Source organism: Chelonia mydas, chromosome 2 (genome assembly GCF_015237465.2).
Source record: "Chelonia mydas isolate rCheMyd1 chromosome 2, rCheMyd1.pri.v2, whole genome shotgun sequence".
Lineage (NCBI taxonomy): Eukaryota > Metazoa > Chordata > Testudines > Cheloniidae > Chelonia > Chelonia mydas.
In genome coordinates this window covers 168,213,255-168,232,410 of record NC_057850.1, presented here as the reverse complement: position 1 = coordinate 168,232,410, position 19,156 = coordinate 168,213,255, and the positions used below count along the sequence as shown (strand labels likewise).

The following is a 19,156-nucleotide window of genomic DNA, read 5'->3' as shown; positions in this document are numbered from 1 at the left end:
GTAGGTCCTAGAGCAGGAGTGACACCAGTGAAGCGCCACCCAAAGAGGGTGCATTAACATGCAGAGCTAATTCCTAAGACAGCCAGCAGGAGGTGCCAGAGTGGTGAGCGAACCCCATTACACTTGCCTATTTAAACAGCAAGCTTTTCAGGGTACAGATTTCTCTCACTATGTGTTTGTACAGCACCTAAGTACTTGTCCTTGATCTAAGCACTACTATATTATAAATAATTATATACGGTACCCACACAGCGTATATACAATTGACCAGATTCTCACAAGTGGTCATCTTCAGCATAAACACCCTCATGACATGAACATACTGACCCTGGAAGCCTTTCATTTAGTGCATCGAGCAAATGTAAGGGATCTGATGAGTCAACTCAGCTGCCCATGGCCTTGAGCTGAACACCCATTCTGCTTTGAGATCTCAAATACGTGAGTGACATTGTCTTGTTGGTTCAGCTTGATGAATCGCTGGAGCTGAAGGCCAATCTGGTCAGGCAAGAAGCAATGCACACTGACATGGCTATGAATCCAGATAAAACTAAGTCTTTGGCCATTACCATCAAGCAACCTCCAGTCCCAGATTACAACCAGCTCAGTATTACCCTATCCGGATGGGACATAGAGCAGATGGCAACCGTCAAATACTTCAGCAGCGCCATAGACCATACTAGAGGATGCATGAAAGTGGATGCATGTAGAGGATGCATGAAAGGGCACTTGTGTAGCAGCAGTTTCTGCCTTGTTTTGGTCCTTCAGCAGCCTCTGGGGGGACATTGTGACATCAGGCTTGCTAGGAAACTGCAGCTCTATAGAACCAGTTACACCAACTTCACTTGGATTTGGATTAGTCCCCATAAATTTAAGAATTGAAACTGTGACCTTGTAACAGGGTAGCAGACTAAGAATGTGAAGAAAAGAAGGTCCTTCTTTTCAGTTACCCACAGGCTCAAGTGATAAAACACTGAATTAAGAGTCATGCTGGTAGGTGGGCACAACCATCTTGTATCAGGACATAAAGAGAACCACTGAAGAGCTAGGAAGAGCAGATTCTAGGGGAAACCCAAAAAACAAGCAAGTTCAAGCAGGAAGCTTAGGCTAAAGCTTACATTGTACTATTGTTTTTGAGTTACTATCAGCACAAAACCCCATGAACGAGGTGAGTCTGGCCATTAAGGGTTTGATCCTAGACCTATTGAAATCAATGGTAGAGCTCCCCTTGAGTTCAGGATCAGGCCCTAACTCAAGGTCTGTGTGCTTTGTTGAAAAGGGAGTCAGCCTGTTTACAGCCCTGCTCTTGAGGTCCTGGAAGTGGAGAGGGAAACATCACACTCTGGCCCTGAGAATTTAAAGGAAGTGTCAATTTAGAAATAATGTTTATTAATAACAATTACTAAAGATTATTAACCCTGATGACATTTTTCAAATTCCAGTTCACTCTTCCCTGTTTATGCTTTTCATTTACTTTGTATTTCTCTCCGCTTGGACAATGAAAAAAATGAACAAAGTCAGTTTTGCTTTTGTTCACAGTCTGTTTCATTTTCGGATTCTCATTGCTACAAAATTTCAGTTTCAAAGACTTCAAGCAAAAGCCCATATGATAATCAACAATTTTTCCCTTACAATTTAAAGGAAAACATTCACAGAATTATTACTATTGGTTTTGTAAAAGCTTGTTTTTTTCAGAACCTAAATTTTGGGTCAAGGATGAGATGACAGAGTTGGGCCTCATTATTCCAGTTTTAAACCACTTAAATCAGTTACACCAGCTTAAAACTAGACTAATGAGGTGGTAGAAAAGGCCCGTTAATTTTAACAGCAAAAATGTCAGGAAATTCAAACATTACGGTTCTCTCAACAAAACTAATGAAGCCATATTAAATATATTGTTGCCTCTTTAGTGAGTGGTGGCTGATTTGGGGGGCTTGCTGGTTTCCCATCAGAGGAAAAATCAGATACAGGATCAAGGTTTTTTTACCTAGTGTAATTTGTTCAGTTACAAAGTGTACTCAAATTCTATTGAAAAGGAACAGAGATGGTCACAAACTACACAAAGGCAGAAACCTCAACTAAAGTACCACGTTTCAAGTCTCTGCCAAGAAGCAGCTCCCTTGGGCCCTGTCTCCCTAGTTCTCCTATTTAACACAGTTTGTTTTCCTGAGGCTATGTCTACACTATGTACACCAGCAAAGCGCCCCTAGTGTGGATACAGTGTATACCAGCAAAAGCCCAGTTTGGCCAGCATAACTGTATCTAAACTAAGGGCTTTTTCCTGGCACAGCTATGTCGGTCCGGGATGACTCCTCTTGACACCCCTCATTGACAAAGCTATGCCAGCAGAAGCCTTGGGGTTTTTTTCACCAAAGAACCCCGAGGCAAAACCACATCCCAAGAAGCACCAGGTCTCAAAAAGGTGAGCCTGAAGAATTACTCTCCTGTTGTGTGGCCATCCGGCAACACAAAGAAACCTCAGGAAAGGTTGCAGTGCCCATCCAAAGGAGAGGTTTCAGAGTAGCAGCCGTGTTAGTCTGTATTCGCAAAAAGAAAAGGAGTACTAGTGGCACCTTAGAGACTAACCAATTTATTTGAGCATAAGCTTTCATGAGCTACAGCTCACTTCATCGGACTGTGGTTACAGCATGTGGTGCCTTTAACTCTTTCTATAGGAAGTTTCCTACTGTGCTTATACATCAGCAACTCCCAACAGTAACATCTTTTGCTAAAACAATATTTACCCGTTTTTAAAAAAGAAATACGTCCAACTCTTATCAAAGAAGCAACTAAGTATTTCTGATACAAATTACAATCATACATTTTTTCCAACTATTCTACTCCCATTGTGACTGCCAAAAAGAATAATTTGTTGGGGGAGAAGACAAGAAAAATAAGAGTAAAAAACCCCAGGAAAATCCTAAAAAAACAAAGAGGAGTCAGCAAAAAAAATTAAACATAAGAGACCAAAATCCTGCTCCCATTGAAGTTACTGACTCTATTCCCATGGATTTCAATCAGAGGGTGGATGTGGCCTGACAAACATGCCTTACATCATACCTCGAAGCCTTCCAGATATAGATTCTGGCAGACAATCCATGAAGACAAGTTACAAAGGCAGGACACTCTACTGAGAAAATGCTGCTGGTGTTTAAAAAAAAAAATCAATCCCAGGAAACGACAGCAAGAGCCTCTTACTAGCAATTCGGTATACGGCAAGAAACAAATATAACAGCATTCCAAAAATGTTGTATGTAGCTATCTATATATAGCATAGTTGAGTGAATGTTGCTGAAGAAAATTTAACTTTTCAATTTGCTAACTTTTTAACGATGCAAACTTAATAATGCATTAACATAGTTGTTTGCATTCATCAAACATAGAGGTCACTTGTCTGGGTAGAATCATCTATTCCCATACACATGCTGGAATACATATGCATGTAAAAGATGGTAATTAAACATCACTCTCAATTTACAGAAAGACATAGGCCAAAATAATCAGACTTGGATGTTTAAAGGTGGACAGTAGGGCTAGGTGGTTGTATGCAGAATAAATATATTTGTTTTCTTGCAGTATTTTGTGGTGGGTGAGATCTGCCACTACTTTTCTTTTTTTATTTTTTTTTTTGTTTGTTTTAACTGGTCTTTGTCCTTAATAATTGCCAAGGAAGCCTTTAAGATAGGCTTCTTTTAGTGTGTTAAATAGAGATAAATTTTCACTAGCAATTGAAAAACGTTTTCTGGACTAAGCTGTCAATCAATAATGCTGTTAGCGAAAGGCTGGCTCTTAGATCCATGCCTAATAAGCTTATTAAATCTGGAAGCCTGTAGGAGGAGGATTACCAACCATACTTGCAGCTGGATACTGTGTTTTTCAGTGAATGGGTGAGGAATTATATTTGTATTAGGTTTTGGTCTAAAACTTGGACATCAACAAACATAATGTGATCAAGTGCAACATTTTACCTTAGGGGTTCTCAACTGGGGTCGCAAGGTTATTACACGGGGGGTCGCAAGCTGTTAGCCTCCACCCTAAACCCCGCTTTGCCTACAGCATTTATAATGGTGTTAAATATATTTTAAAAGTGTTTTTAATTTATAAGGGGGGGTCGCACTCTGAAGCTTACTATGTGAAAGGGGTCACCAGTACGAAACTTTGAGAACCACTGTTTTACCTATTCAAAAACTTGCACTGAACCTGGGCTAATTGTCTTCACATGTACAAGCTGAAAACAGATCACAAATACAAGTATAGGGTTTTGGGGGGAGTGGGAGGAATAGAGGGTTTTGTAATTTTTGGAACCCAAGACTTCCAAGCCTGGACCAGTCACCTAGTATAGTTTTTCCTGTGCAACAATTTACCACGTGTTCCTACTTCATATTCAGCTTCTACTTTATTCAGACTGGGTTCGTATTTGCAAACAGGCAATTTCTTATATTGTTTTCCATATTCGGAGATCAAGCCTAAATGTGGACCTGTATCTGAAACCTGTATGCAGTTTGTATATGATTTGACAATAAGGCTGCTGTGAAACCACAAAATATATATCTTTAAAAACTCATTGTGGAGGGTACCACCAGGACTAAGGAAGGAAGACAATACTCTTCTGAAAGCACATTTGCTTCAAAGACTCCTGGTCCTTTCAGCAGAACCATTATACTGTTATGAGCTGGGTAAAATATTTTTATGGGTTAAGTTAAAACCTTGTTAAAAATTGTGTGTGACCTCCATTTAAGATAGTGGTAAGAGATATTTAAAGGGTCACATCTAAAACAGGGCACAATGAAGTCTGCCCAGAAACTAGCAACGTGAGAGAAAAGGGTTTTCCTTGGCGTTTTTCTGATCTGGAGGGTGTATAGAAAAAGTATAGCTTGGGGAGATGGGGGGGCAGACAAGAAACTGAGAAAGACTCAGAGGCAGGAAGAAAGTCAGCACAAGGCCCAAGCAATAGCCTGTAAGAAGGGGGAGGCCCTGGAGAAGCCTAGTGGATAGTTTTGGGTCTAGTGCTGGCTAAAGAGGCTTAGGGCTATAAGAAGCGGTCACATTTTGTGGTTCCGCCTGCGTTTAGAGAAGCAGGACTTTGTACATTCGTTGTAAATAAATAAGATTACATCATAGACAATACCAGACTCCATTACCAATTTCTACTCCCAACTGGACCATCCCTGAACTTTGACTAGCCACTTAGAACATAAGAATGGCCATCCTGGGTCAGACTAAAAGGTCCATCTAGCCAAGTATCCTGTCTTCTGTGGCCAGTGCTTCAGAGGGAATGAACAGAACAGGTGAGCATCAAGCGATCCATCCCCTGTCACCCATTCCCAGCTTCTAGCAACTTACCTTTACCCATTTGAGCTATAGGATGACGAATAAAAATGTTCTTGCCCCACCTAACCCCATTTTTTGAAAAAGATTAACATAAAGAAACAGTTTCTATTCACTTGTTTGAATGGTAATTCTCATATAATTCAACTGTCAATTAAAAACATTGTTATTCACAGGTTATATCACTTCCATGTATAGCAGTGGTTCTCAACCTATTCACCACTGTGGGCAGCATCCAATACTACCTGTATGGCCCTGAAAAGGTCATATGGGCCGCATCTGTGCGCTGACTGGGCCGCAGGTTGAGAACCACTGATGCAATATTAGCAATATTGCTGAGTAAGTGGACCTAGCAAATCCTATTACCCAAAGATTCCAAGTACTAATCAGGTGCAGGCTTGCCTGTCTTTTCTCTGTCAGAAAATAGTTTACCCCGGATTATACACAACATTAAGCTATGGGTTGAGGGGTGTTCTCTCCTGTGGCTTGTTTGTGACATACAGGTGACCTTGCTTTAACAGAACAAAGCTCTAGATTCAAATGGAGAGGGAGGGAAAGGGGCGGGAAAGGATGCAAAGGGTTACCTGCAATAAATGGACATTTCAGCTTTACAGGCAGTTACCTGGGGATATTCCTTTAAAGCTGAAACAGCTTTGGCTCATTTAACTGGAGACAATGTGATTCCAGACACCAGTGAAATAACTATATCATCAACTATAACCATATAAACTTAAGTTTTAAGAGGTACTTAAAATAATCATCTTGATAAAACCACAAAGCCCATTCAAGTTGATGAAAAGGGTAAAGAGAGTTACACTTACAGACAGAAGGTGAGATACAGTTGATGGTGTAAGCAGAAATGCCTCTTGATGCTCAATATTAGGGAAACCGTTCTAGGGGCATAAGCCATTTCTAATAATAATCGTCTTTTTGTTACTTCCTCTTCTGAAGGAATCAAATCCGAGCCCCAACTACCACCCCAGGAACTGGTGTGGTTCTGATACACAATAGGTATGGGGAATAGGATATAAGGGAGACAGCCCCCACAAATGGCTCACACTCCCCACATGATGTGAGAAGTAGTTTCACGGAGCTCTCTGTGGGCCAGGATACAGAGAGCAAGGTAAGAGGATTTTCTGCTATGCAGAGCCTTCCCCTCTGCAGGAGAGCGATAAGGAAGTGTCCACCAGGGAGCTACCTTGCTGGTGGACTTGGGCAATGGAGGATGTGTCTCTCTCTTTTACCCACCTTGTCTGGCAGAAGTTATAAAATGACAAAAGCTGTATCGGGGCCCCCTTAGAACTAAATAAAGTCAACGTTTATGCTGTAGATGAAAGGGCTTTTGTACATCAAAAAAGTTAAGTTTGAATTACACGTGGGAACAAACAGAAATCCAGTGTAGACTATGGCATACAGTGCTCCACGTTAGCAATATTGCTGAGTAAGTACTAATCAGGTGCAGGCCTGTTTAAAGCATACAGCAGCACACCAATGTTAAGGAGACAAAGGCATGGTACGGAGCTCTCAAAGTCCACTGTAGTTAAAGTTTAGTTAAACTAGTCTCACTGCAGAACCCACATAGGGCAACCTAGGCACAACACCAACATCACCAACCCACACGCAAAGGTTATAAACAAACCATAGGAGGGAAACAAAGGGTGGTACGCTGTAGAAGGCATTAGATCTTTTAAACAAAGAAAACAGAGCTGCTTTTAAAATGAATTCACAAACCTTAATGTAACATAAACTGTTATGAGCCCTGTGCATTTGCTGTATCACACTTGAACGACTATGTACACAATCTACCCCACGCCACACAGCTGTGCTGCAGAATCTAAGTTTTCATTTTTAAAAAAATATCTAGGCCCCCTAGTTGCAAAAATAACTTTCCAAGTGTGAAACAAATGTAAATCAATGAAATATTGTCTGCAGAAACAGAATGCCTCAGAAAAAAGCTAGAGAGCCACTGAGTACTTTCCCCCTCCCATTCATTGCAATGGAGCATTAACCGATGCCTGCTGCTGACGTTTTAAGTATCACCATTTGCTATGCCTTCACTGCCAAAATAAATGTGTTTTCCACGACAGGATGACTAACGCACCTTAGCTATCCTGCTGCAAAATCCTAGTGGAGACAAAGCACTGTAGTTTTACATTGAGATGAACTAGGTAAGGCCCACTGTATGAGTCGGAGGGCAGATGTGTGGGAAGGGGAGATGGTACAAAAATATCGGAAGGACAGAACAGGTCGTGCTGGTGGGGGAGTGGCACTACATGCAAAAGGAAGCGTAGAATCAAATGAAGTAAAAATCTTAAATGAACCAAACTGTACCACTGAGTCTCTATGGATAGTAATGCCATGCTCTAATAAGAAGAATATAGCAGTAGGATGTATTACCCACCACCAGACCAGGATGATGATAGTGACTGTGAAATGCTCAGGAAGATTAGAGAAGCCATTAAAATAAAAAACTCAATAATAATGGGGGATTTCAACTATCCCTATATCGACTGGGTACATGTCACCTCAGGACAGGATGCAAAGATAAAGTTTCTTGACACCTTAAATGACTGCTTCTTGGAGCAGCTAATCCTGGAACCGAAAGAGGAGAGACAATTCTTGATTTAGTCCTTAGTGGAACACAGGATCTGGTCCAAGAGGTGAATATAGCTGGACCGCTTGGTAATAGTGACCATAATATAACTAAATTTAACATCCCTGTGGCGGGGAAAACACCACAGCAGCCCAACACTATAGCATTTAACTTCAGAAAGGGGAACTACACAAAAATGAGGAGGTTAGTTAAACAGAAATTAAAAAGGTACAGAGCAAAAAGTGAAATCCCTGGAAGCTGCATGGAAACTTTTTAAAGAAACCACAACAGAGGCTCAACTTAAATGTATACCCCCAAATTAAAAAACATTGCAAAAGAACCAAAGAAGTGCCACCATGGCTAAACAACAAAGTAAAAGAAGCAGTGAGAAGCAAAAAGGCATTCTTTAAAAAGTGGAAGTTAAATCTTAGTGAAGAAAATAGAAAGGAGCATAAACACTGGCAAGTGAAGTATAAATATATAATTGGGAAGGCCCAAAAAAGAATTTGAAGAACAGCTAGTCAAAGACTCAAAAAGTAATAGCAAAAAAAAAAAAACATGTAAGTACATCAGAAGCAGGAAGCCTGCTAAACAACCAGTGGGGCCGCTGGACAATCGAGGTGCTAAAGGAGCACTGAAGGACGATAAGGCCATTGCAGAGAAACTAAGTTAATTCTTTGCATCCATCTTCACAGCGGAGAATGTGAGGGAGATTCCCAAACATGAGCCATTCTTTTTAGGTGACAGATCTGAGGAACTGTCCCAGACTGAGGTATCATTAGATGAGCTTTTGAAATAAACTGATAAACTAAACAGTTCTAAGTCACCAGGACCAGATGGTATTCACCCAAGAGTTCTGAAGGAACTCAGATGTGAAGTTGCAGAACTACTAACTGTAGTCTATAACCTATCATTTAAATCAGCTTCTGTATCAAATGAGTGGAGGATAGCTAATGTGAAGCCAAGTTTTAAAAAGGGCTCCTGAGGCGATCCCGGCAATTACAGGACAGTAAGCCTGACTTCAGTACTGGGCAAACTGGTTGAAACTATAGTAGAGAACAAAATTGTCAGCCACATAGATTAACATAATTTGGTGGGGAAGAGTCATCATGGCTATTGTAAAGGGAAATCATGCCTCGCCAATCTGCTAGAATTCTTTGAGGGGGTCAACAAGCACTTGGACAAGGGGGATCCAGTGGATATAGTGTACTTAGATTTTCAGAAAGCCTTTGACAAGGTCCCTTACCAAAGACTCTTAAACATGGGATTAGAGGGAAGGTCCTCTCACAGATTGGTAACTGGTTAAAAGATAGGAAACAAAGGGTAGGAATAAATGGTCAGTTTTCAGAATGGAGAGAGGTAAATAGTGGTGTCCCGCAGGGGACTGTACTGGGCCTAGTCCTATTCAACATATTAATAAATGATCCGAAAAAAGGGGTAAACAGTGAGGTGGCAAAATCTGTAGATGATACAAAACTATTCAAGATAGCTAAATCCCAGGCAGACTGCGAAGAGCGAGAGAAGGATCTCACAAATCTGGGTGACTGGGCAACAAAATGGCAGATGAAATTCCATGTTGATAAATGCAAACATTGGAAAACATAATCCCAATTATACATATAAAATTATCTAAATTAGCTGTTACCACTCAAGAAAGAGATCTTGGAGTCATTGTGGATAGTTCTCTGAAAACATCCATTCAATGTGCAGCGCAGTAAAAAAATGTGGACAGAATGTTGGGAATCATTAAGAAAGGGACAGATAATAAGACAGAAAATATCATATTGCCTCTTTCTAAATCCATTGTACGCCCACATCTTGAATAGTGTGTGCAGATATGGTCGCCCCATCTCAAAAAAGATATATCTGAATTGGAAAAGGTTCAGAAAAAGGCAACAAAAATTACTAGGAGTATCCAACGGCTTCCATATGAGAAAAGACTGGGACTTTTCAGCTTGGAAAAGAGATGACTAATGGGGGATATAACTGAGGTCTATAAAATCATGACTGGTGTGAAGAAAGTAAATAAGGAAGTGTTATTTACTCCTTCTCATAAACACAAGAACGAGGGGTCACCAAATGAAATTAATAGGCAGCAGATTTAAAAACAAACAAAAGGGAATATTTCTTCACACAACGCACAGTCAACTTGTGGAACTCTTTGCCAGAGGATGTTGTGAAGGCCAAGACTATAACAGGGTTCAAAAAAGAACTAGATAAATATATGGAGGATAGGTCCATCAATGGCTATTAGCCAGGATGGCCAGGGATGGTGTCCCTACCATCTGTTTGCCAGAAGCTGGAAATTGGTGACAGGGAATGGATCACTTGATGATTACCTGTTCCATTCATTCCCTCTGGGGCACCTGGCATTGGTCACTGTCGGAAGACAGGATAATGGACCTTTGGTTTGACCCAGTATGGCCTTTCTTATGTAGCTACGTCAGGTCAATGCTTTGTGACAGAAACCACAGAGATCTTATCTCTATTAGGATTTTACAGTGGGAAAACCATCATATGTTAGTTATCTCACTGTAAAAATAACAACACCTTTTTGGCAGTGAAAATACAGCCATGGTTAACAATTTCATTGCAGATCACTTTATCACAAACACCCAGTTAATGAGCTTATCCACTGCTGTTAGGTGGTTATTTAAAAAACATGAAAGGAGGAATCTACTCTACAAGTGGTGAGGTAAGACTTCAAGCCCTACCAGGAAACTCGAATGCCAACTTTACTTCTGCCCACCAGAAGTGCAGAAGAGGACATGCATCCTCTTTCCATTGCCAAAAAGTTCAACGATCCTCTTGGGTCCCAAAAATCAAACGCCTCCATCACTTTTCCAGTTATCAAAAGTTGTCAACTACCTCACAGCCACGTCATATCCTCCAGCTCCTCCATTCCTTTCCTGTAATGCTCTTACAATGCATACAACTACACTGCAATAAAAATTAAAATTTGGATGAAACACAAAAATCTGAATTTACTATGAAAATAACTAATCCAAGGCGCACCGTACTGATTGTGTTACTCACTTCAATAATTAAATGAATAACAACTTCTCTTTTTAACTTACCTATAGCTGTCCTAGAATTTAGCACTAGGGTGCCACATAGAGCAGGAATCTTGGTCGTAGAACACAGGCCCAAAAAGAACATGGGGCTTTGGCATGGACCTATCACTCACTGAAATTCATAATCTACAAGTGATATACAGTAATGAATCCCATTGCAGTTTCATTTTACAGAGAAAAAATATTTTCCCCAGGCTTTGTAGACTTCAATCCTGCTCTTAAGCTCTACTTCACTATCCATTTTAAATGGCATTAAGCAAATTAACACTGTTTTGAAGCACATAGCGCAGTTTCTGTCCACCCCTCTGCAATTTTAAATTGTGCTCCAGCTTTTTTATTGAATTGTCTTCAGAGCTCGTGAGGTTTGACTACAATGGTTTTGAAGAGCAGTTCTCAAACCTTTGGTACTTGGGCCACAATCAGGTGCTATGTGTGTTGATTTAAAATTACTGCCAAAATAAGAACCCACTACAACTACACTGATTAAAATTACAAAGTTGGCACAGCAAGTATTTTTGGGCCAATGAATTCAAAATGGGGTACCTGAAGTCTGGCTCCTAAGCCCATATTTATTTTATTCTGTTCAATACAGGATCTTCTATAGTCATCATCATGGTAGTATCTCAGCACCTTCTAGAAGTGCATTAAACCACATAACTAACATCAGCCACATGTAGTTCCTTCTCTCTCTCATCCTCTCCCCAAGGTTATGCTACTGTGAATACAGTAAAAAGAACAGGAGTACTTGTGGCACCTTAGAGACTAACAAATTTATTTGAGCATAAACTTTCGTGAGTTTTTCCACTGAATGCATCCGATTTAGTGAGCTGTAGCTCACGAAAGCTTATGCTCAAATAAATGTGTTAGTCTCTAAGGTGCCACAAGTACTCCTTTTCTTTTTGCGGATACAGACTAACACGGCTGCTACTCTGAAACCTGTGAATATAGTGTAGTGTTTTGTTTTGGCTGGGTGGTATTATTATACATATATGCTGCTGTGTGTTTATATGTTAGTGAAGACAAGGTCGAAGGAGTAAGCCTTGCACTTGGCACAGCAGATGGAGAGGTTTGCTATGCTTCAAAGTTCCTGCAGAAGTTCATTCTACATTCTTGACCAGATCTCAAGAAAGTGCAATCTCTTGCACAGACAGGGTTTACTCTATTTAGGCACCCTGATTTTCAGAGATGCTGAGCACTAACGTATCCCACTACAGCCAACAGGAGTGGTGGGAAAACTGGACACTTAATCAGGTACCTAAATATTAATTTAGGAGCCTAGTTTTAGATACACAGTTTGCAAATCTTGGCTCTGAGTTCCAGAAATTGTACACCAGGATCTTGAAGTTTCAGAACCACTGGGTTAGCACACTGAGGCTTGTGTCAGGAATGGTAATGTGGACATGCTACATTGGTGTAGAACTATATCAGTGAAAGTATTGAAAACCAAAGCAACTTTTGCTAGGAGGACAAGACTATCTGTGGTATCTAGGTGTATCTAACCCTACACTACCATGTAAAATTGACTACTGAGTACAGATACCTAAACACAGCAACTGTTTTACAAAATAAATGGTGACAGATACCCACTCTTCTACTGTATAGATAGATAGCGTTAAATCCCATAGGGTTTTTTTGATGCACCAAATAACATTTTTACTGTGTAGCTATGTTTTAGAAATCAGATTATGGTGCAACTAGAAAAAGATAATCAATGAACTCTCCAAACACCACTCACCTTTCTAACCAAGACCAACAGTGCCCAAAATAAATGCAGCTTATGCTGTCCAGTATCTGTTTTTATTAAGAATAGTTCATGTACATCTTTCCTTTTTAACTGTAACTTTAAACCGTCCTTGAATTGGATCAAGAAGGAAAAACTTGTAAAGTTATAAGCCAAACATAACACAAAAAAATTCTGGGGAAAAGTTTAGATATATTGATAGAGAAAATGCTTTGTTTTAAGATTTTGAAACAGATTAATAGATTTATTAAACTCAAAAAGATGACAATTTTTTAGAATTCTTATTTTCCAATATGTCTGCTTGTTGGTATTATATATATACACACACACACACACACACACAAAGATTATATACACTCACCCCTCCCATCCATCTACCCCATGGTGGCTTAAATGAATCTGCCTTGTCATAACCACTCTCAGCAAAGCCAGAGCATCATAATAAAGAATTCAGTCCCCTTTACCAAAGCAACTCTTTTCAGCAATATTATTTAATATTTATATTACAATAGCACTCCCAAGGATCCAGTTATGATGAGAGATAGTCTCAGGCACTGCACTCAATGGGGTCCTGGTCCATGACTAGGGCTCTTATGTGCTATGATAATACCAATAATAATTAAAAATAATACTGTACAAGCATATATGAAGACACAGTCCCTGCCACAAAGAGCATAAAGGTTACTTTTGTACTTTCACTTTTTATATATTATACACACTCTGGGTAAGGAGATATTTAATAATGTATTTTCAAAATTGCAAAACATGCCACAACAACATAAGAGTGGAAAATCAAACCAAAAACGGAGATTCAGCTTACAGAATTGGTGAGGACACATTTGTGACTTCAGAGCAGGTACCAGGCAAGATCTTCACCTAGCATATCCCAAGGATCCACTAAGATATTAGAACATGTATCCAAAGATCCCCAGCCAGAGGCCGGTCTTCTCAACAGCTTTAGGCGTTGTCTACATGAGAAAATTTCACCAACTAAAGGTGCTATTTTAAACTGATTTACTTAAACCAGTGCAAATTCCTGTGTAAATACTCCTATTACAGTTTAAATCATTTATCTTATTTCCATTTAGGGTATGTCTACACCAGGGGTGGGCAAACAAAGGCCCGCGGGCCAGATTTGGCCCCTCAGGGCTTTGAATCCGGACCACGGGACTGCCCCCCATGGCATTGTGGGCCCTGCCCTGCTCTCAGAAGCGGCTGGCACCATGTCCCTGGGGTCCCGGGGGAAGAGGGGGCGGGCAGAGGGCTTCGTATGTTGCCCTTGCCTCCAGGCACTGCCCCCCGCAGCTCCCATTGTCCGGGAACGGGGAACTGCGGCCAATGGGAGCTTCGGGGAAGGTACCTGGAGGCGTGGCAAGGGCAGCGCGCAGAGCCCTGTGCCCCCCTGCTCCCTCAGGGGCCGCGCAGGGATGTCGGGCCAGCCGCTTCCTGGAGCGGCACGGCGTGGGGCCAGGGCAGGGAGGCAAGGAGACTACCCTGGCCCCGGTGCATGCTGCTGCCACCCCAGAGCCGCTTTAGGTAAGCAGCGCCAGGCTGGAGCCTGAACCCCGCCCCCCAACTCCCTGCCCTAATCCCCCTGCCACATCCCGCACCCCTCCTGCACCCCAACCCTCTGCCCTAAGCCCCCTGCTGCACCCTGCACCCCCATGCACCCATCTCCCTGCCCTGAGCCACCTGTCGCACCCACACCCCTCCTGCACCCCAACCCCCTACCCTGAGCTCCCTCCCGCAGTCCACACCCCTCCTGCACCCCTGCCCTGAACCCCCTCCTCGTACTCCCTGGCGCGTACTTCAGGAGGTGAAGGCCGCTTTGCCGCCCGCCCCCTTCCCTGAGCCCCCTCATACATCCCGCACCCCTCCTCTGCCCCAATCCCTTGCCCTGAACCCGTTCCTGCACACCGCACGCCCTCCCACACTCCGCACTCCCTCCCGTACCCCGACCCCCTGCCCTGCATACAATTTCCCCACCCAGATGTGGCCCTCGGCCCAAAAAGTTTTCCCACCCCTGGTCTACACTTACATTTTATAGCGCTCTAACTTGCTGGCTCACGGGTGTGAAAAATCACCCCCCTCAGCGCAGCAAGTCTGAGCGCCTTAAAGCGCTAGTGTGGACAGGCTTTGAGCGATGGGGAGCTAATCCCCGCATGGAGGTGGATTACCAGAAGCACTGGGAGAGCTGTCTCCCAGTGCTTGCAGCCGACCACACTCGCACTTCAAAGCACTGCCGTGGGAGCATTCAGTTTAAATTAAACTGAAGTAGGCCAATCTTAAACCAAAATAAGAGTGCATACACAGGCACTAGCACCAATTTAACTCTATCTGTTTAAAACATTTTTAAATTAAACTTTGTACCCCAGTTCCACCACATGTGCCTCCTCTCTTTACCTCCTCAAGGGATGATTCCCATCACAATAACATCAAACTGGCTCTACTAGCAACAAATGAAGGGGCATGTTAGGCCTTATATTATTAACCTTTCGAAATAATAGATGTTAATCAAGCTGTCCTTCAAACCAAGAACGTAATTCTTATTGTTGTGCACACAAAATATACTTATTTGCAGGGTAAAGACTCTTGAAAGAGATTTAAACAGTAAGAAGAGGTACAATACCAGTGGGAAGGAGACATTCCAGCGGAGTAAACACACGCTCCATAGCTTATTAACTTTCTGCTTTTAAAAAACAAAAACACAGAAAACGGTGGGTTAAAAAGATTCCAAGCTCTTGCAAACCTCAGCTGTCAATTAAACCTCGCTTATTTTACTGGCATATTCTTGAAAAAGCACAGTTCAAGTTTACTCTAAGCGGAGGAAATTTACAGACCAATATCTGTTTTCCAAAGCAATAAACAAAGCTTTCAAAGCGTTTTCGGCTGAGCTGCGGGTAACTTGCAGCACGCAGGGCGAGCCCGTTTCAATGGGGGAGGGGGAATTAAGCCACAGGCACATTTGGCTCTTGCCAAAGCCCGATACATTTCGCCACACGGCGCCAGAGCTTAAAGCCGACGCAGAGCGAGCAGGAGCTGGGAAGGAGGAACCACGAGCATCCTCTGTTTGCTGAGCTGAAACAGCTACTTTTAGCTGCAAACTCGGCTAGTAAACTGGGAGGGGGGCTCCACGTTTAGATCTCAAAGGCAGGAGAAGAGGAGGCAGAGGGGGGCGGCTTTCTCCCCTAGGAGCCTGTACCCCACTGTGGGGGGAGGAGAGGGATGGGTAGGTCTCCCCCCCCCAAAAGCCCCAGGGAAGCAAAGGGTGACCAGAGGCGCCTGGGAGGCAGCAGTAATAGCGGGGGCTGCGGAGCACGTGGGTTTCAGCCTAAGAAGCAGCAGCAGGCGCAGCTGACCGTGCAGCGCCCCCTGCACCAGGCGCGCGCAGAAGGGCGGGCTGGGAGCGGGGCGCTCGCGCCGGGGTACCTGAGACTCCGTTTGCTGCGGGGGCCTGGCGCTGGGGCGGGCGCGTGCAGGTGCCTGGGCGGGGGAGAAGCGAGGAGAAGGGAAGGGGAGGAACGGCGATGGCATCGATTCCGGCACGGATCCGTTGCTCCGCGATCGATTTAGAACGGCGGCAGCAGCAGCCGGAAGAGCGAGCGGGAGAGTGGCCAGCCCAGCCCAGGCCGCGAGCGGGAGGATGCGTGCAGGGGGCAGGGAGTGCGACTGCAGATGTCCGCGCAGGCTGAGCACCTTTCTCTGCTGCTGCGGACTCCAGTGGGAGCGGCAGGTGCCCAGCCCCTGCGAGATAATTCCCGGGCTGTGCATTTTAGATGCCTGACTGCAGGCACTCACCCACCTCTGAGACTTTTGCCCTCCCCCCGGCTAAGCTGTAAAGAGAGAGAGATGGCAGCTCTTTTTATTTATGCTCTGTCCTCTTGCATGAACGCGTTACTAACCCCGCACGCACACATCATGATGGTTTTAGCACAGTGTTATGTTACGTTTCTCCTTGATTGGGCATTTTGTGCGCATATTGTGCCTGGGGCTCGCTAGACCATGTGGAGTGATTTCTTGGCCATTTGGGGGCACTAGGAATTTGCACTGGCTTGTAAATGTTATATTTTTGTTTTTGCGGGGAGGGAAGAATGGGAGACTTATCTTTCAAGGGAAAATATTAAGCTCCACAATCAAGCTGTAAAGAAAGACAGCAAAAGGACAACAGCTGCAAAAAGAACAGGGGTGCTTTAATAGCAAAGGCAACTCAGATTTTCTTGCATCATCTATAATAGTGTAGGATAAAACCCCTGAGAACAGCATGCTGAAGAGTGTGGCAGTGATCCAGTTCTGCTCTCTGTAAAATCAAGTTAGAGCATCTTTGCACCGCAACCCCTGCCAACAAACAAAAAGTCATAGAAGAAATAGGTGCAGAAAAAGGGTTGCAAATCATACAGAAAAGCTGTTGCTGATGTTTGAATATTTCATATTTTTTCAGTTAGTGTCATTACTGGATGTGTGTAACAAAAAACAACTTGGTAAGAGAAAATTGTGGGAGAGCCCATTAGGTTTTTATTTCTCTTGAACTAGATTTGGGCAGAGTGATATTTTGAGGGGGGAAAAAAGTTTATTAAATAAAGCTGGGGGACTGCAAAGAACAGTTTTAAAAGCATTGCATTAAGATGTGAGGAAGTACAGTTCTGGGATAACAGATTGCAAGATCTCTGGGACAAAAACTGTCTGAGTTTGATTCTGCAAACACTATAAGCTATATAATATAAGGCATGGTCCATTGACTTCAATCTAAGTACTTATATTGCTCTCATCACTGTAGTATTTGAATGTTACAGTCATTAATGGACTTATTTCTTCAGAATATCCCTGTGAGACAGGAAAGTACTACCTCCATTTTAGAGATTGGGATCAGAGGCACTGGGTAGATTAAGTGACTTGCCCAAGGTCACACAAGAGGGCTGTGGCTGAGCTGAGAATTTATCTCAGATCTAAAGTCCCAATTGAGTGCTTTATCCCACTAGGGAGGCCATCCTACCCTATTAGGACTGTTTAGGGTGGTATACTCTTTGGGCCTGATCTAAAGTGCATGGAAGTGTATGAAGGGCTTTCACTGATTTTGATGGGCTTTGGCTTAGGGCTTATAGCCAGTAGTAAGCCTCTGTTTAATAAAGAGCCTGACTGTGCACAGGCTTACAGGTCATCAGTGCTTAAATTAATAACAATGTTGTAGGTCTGTGTTGCTCTGAGATGTAAAGCTGAATATATTAAGATAACTTCAGATGTGTACGTGTTGGTATAACAAGTGATTATATAATGGCTAATGCTAATAAAAATCAATTTAAAATTTAAAGGTGGTTTAAAAAAAAAAACCACTTTCCTTTGTATTAACTTTTCCAAACAAATGGAGGTGTTGCATGAAGCAAATGAGAGAAACCATCATGCTTAATTAAAAAAAAACTACCAACACCTGTTAGAAACATTCTGGTTTAGGATTCTTTGTATGATTGTGCAGTCAACCTACAAATAATAACTATCATCCTAAACTATTAAAACTAAAATAATCTGGGGCCTAAGGTTGCAATTCTATAACTGGACTCCTGCATCTGCGTGGAAGTCAGTTGTCTTCAGGGGGATTCTGTGCAGGCATAAAGGAGCACCAATTGCAGGATCAGGGCCTGGATTACTGTATCCTTTCTGAGATTTACTTTTTTCAATGCTTTTGGCTTGGATCATGAAACGACTTCACATGAAAGGTTTTGGTCCTAGTCAGTTTCACTTTCTAGTTTCCCTGCACTCACAATACAGAAGGATGATCTTTAAATCTAAATAAGCATATTTTCATTTATATTTAAGAAAGTCATGGAAACTGTTTCCATTTAAGATTGGGTTTTGTAAATATATGCAAAATATATAATAACAGAAAAACAAACAGCATGAGGCCTAAAGTATCTGACAATGTCTCTTTAAATTTAACTTTTAAAAGGTTCTGGATGGTTTTGTCATTGCTCTTTGAGGCCCTGAAAATATGGCTTTTAATTGCCATCTTTTAGATTGGTGTCTGATTTTGCTGATATTTCAGAGCTGGTTGTCCTGTAACAAATGCCCTTTCTTATTCTATGTTACTTCTTAACATCACCTACCATCTCTTTCTTTTTTGAGTTCTCAGTGTGTTTTCCTGGGGTTCAAGTCCTGCTTTGACTGGCAGCTTCTCAGAGGAAATATAAGATTGCTGTTTTTTGGACAATTTAGAGGAATTATACTGAGCCCTGCAGTAGAGGGCAGCAAAGGTACATGGCTCAAGGAGTGAGCTGGCAGTTGCTATTTTCAAGTTTGCTAGTTGCATTTATTTCCTAGAAGAACAGAGACAGTTGAAGCAATCTGGGGCTCCTGCAAACCCATTCAATGGGAACACCTTGCTCCAGGATTTAACATGCCACCTTCTCTTCCATTCAAACTCTATATTATGTT

General features: G+C 42.4%; 1 protein-coding gene across 7 annotated transcripts in view; it reads right to left on the bottom strand.

The window, feature by feature from the left end:
• Positions 1–18,155, bottom strand: part of TPK1 (thiamin pyrophosphokinase 1) — a 491,137-nt gene extending 472,982 nt beyond the window's left edge. For 5 of the 7 annotated variants that reach the window (XM_027821803.3, XM_043540516.1, XM_043540512.1 and 2 more), the window contains exons 1-2: positions 16,163–18,155; positions 15,363–15,419 (exon numbers count right to left, since the gene is read on the bottom strand). In XM_027821803.3, coding sequence (XP_027677604.2) covers positions 15,363–15,405 — 43 coding nt within the window. In that variant the 5' untranslated portion in view covers positions 15,406–15,419; positions 16,163–18,155. Of the gene's footprint in view, positions 1–15,362; positions 15,423–15,573; positions 15,994–16,162 lie in introns of those variants that run through there. The other 2 variants (XM_027821805.3, XM_043540509.1) reach the window with 2 other exon arrangements.
• Between the last annotated feature and the right edge of the window lie 1,001 nt (positions 18,156–19,156).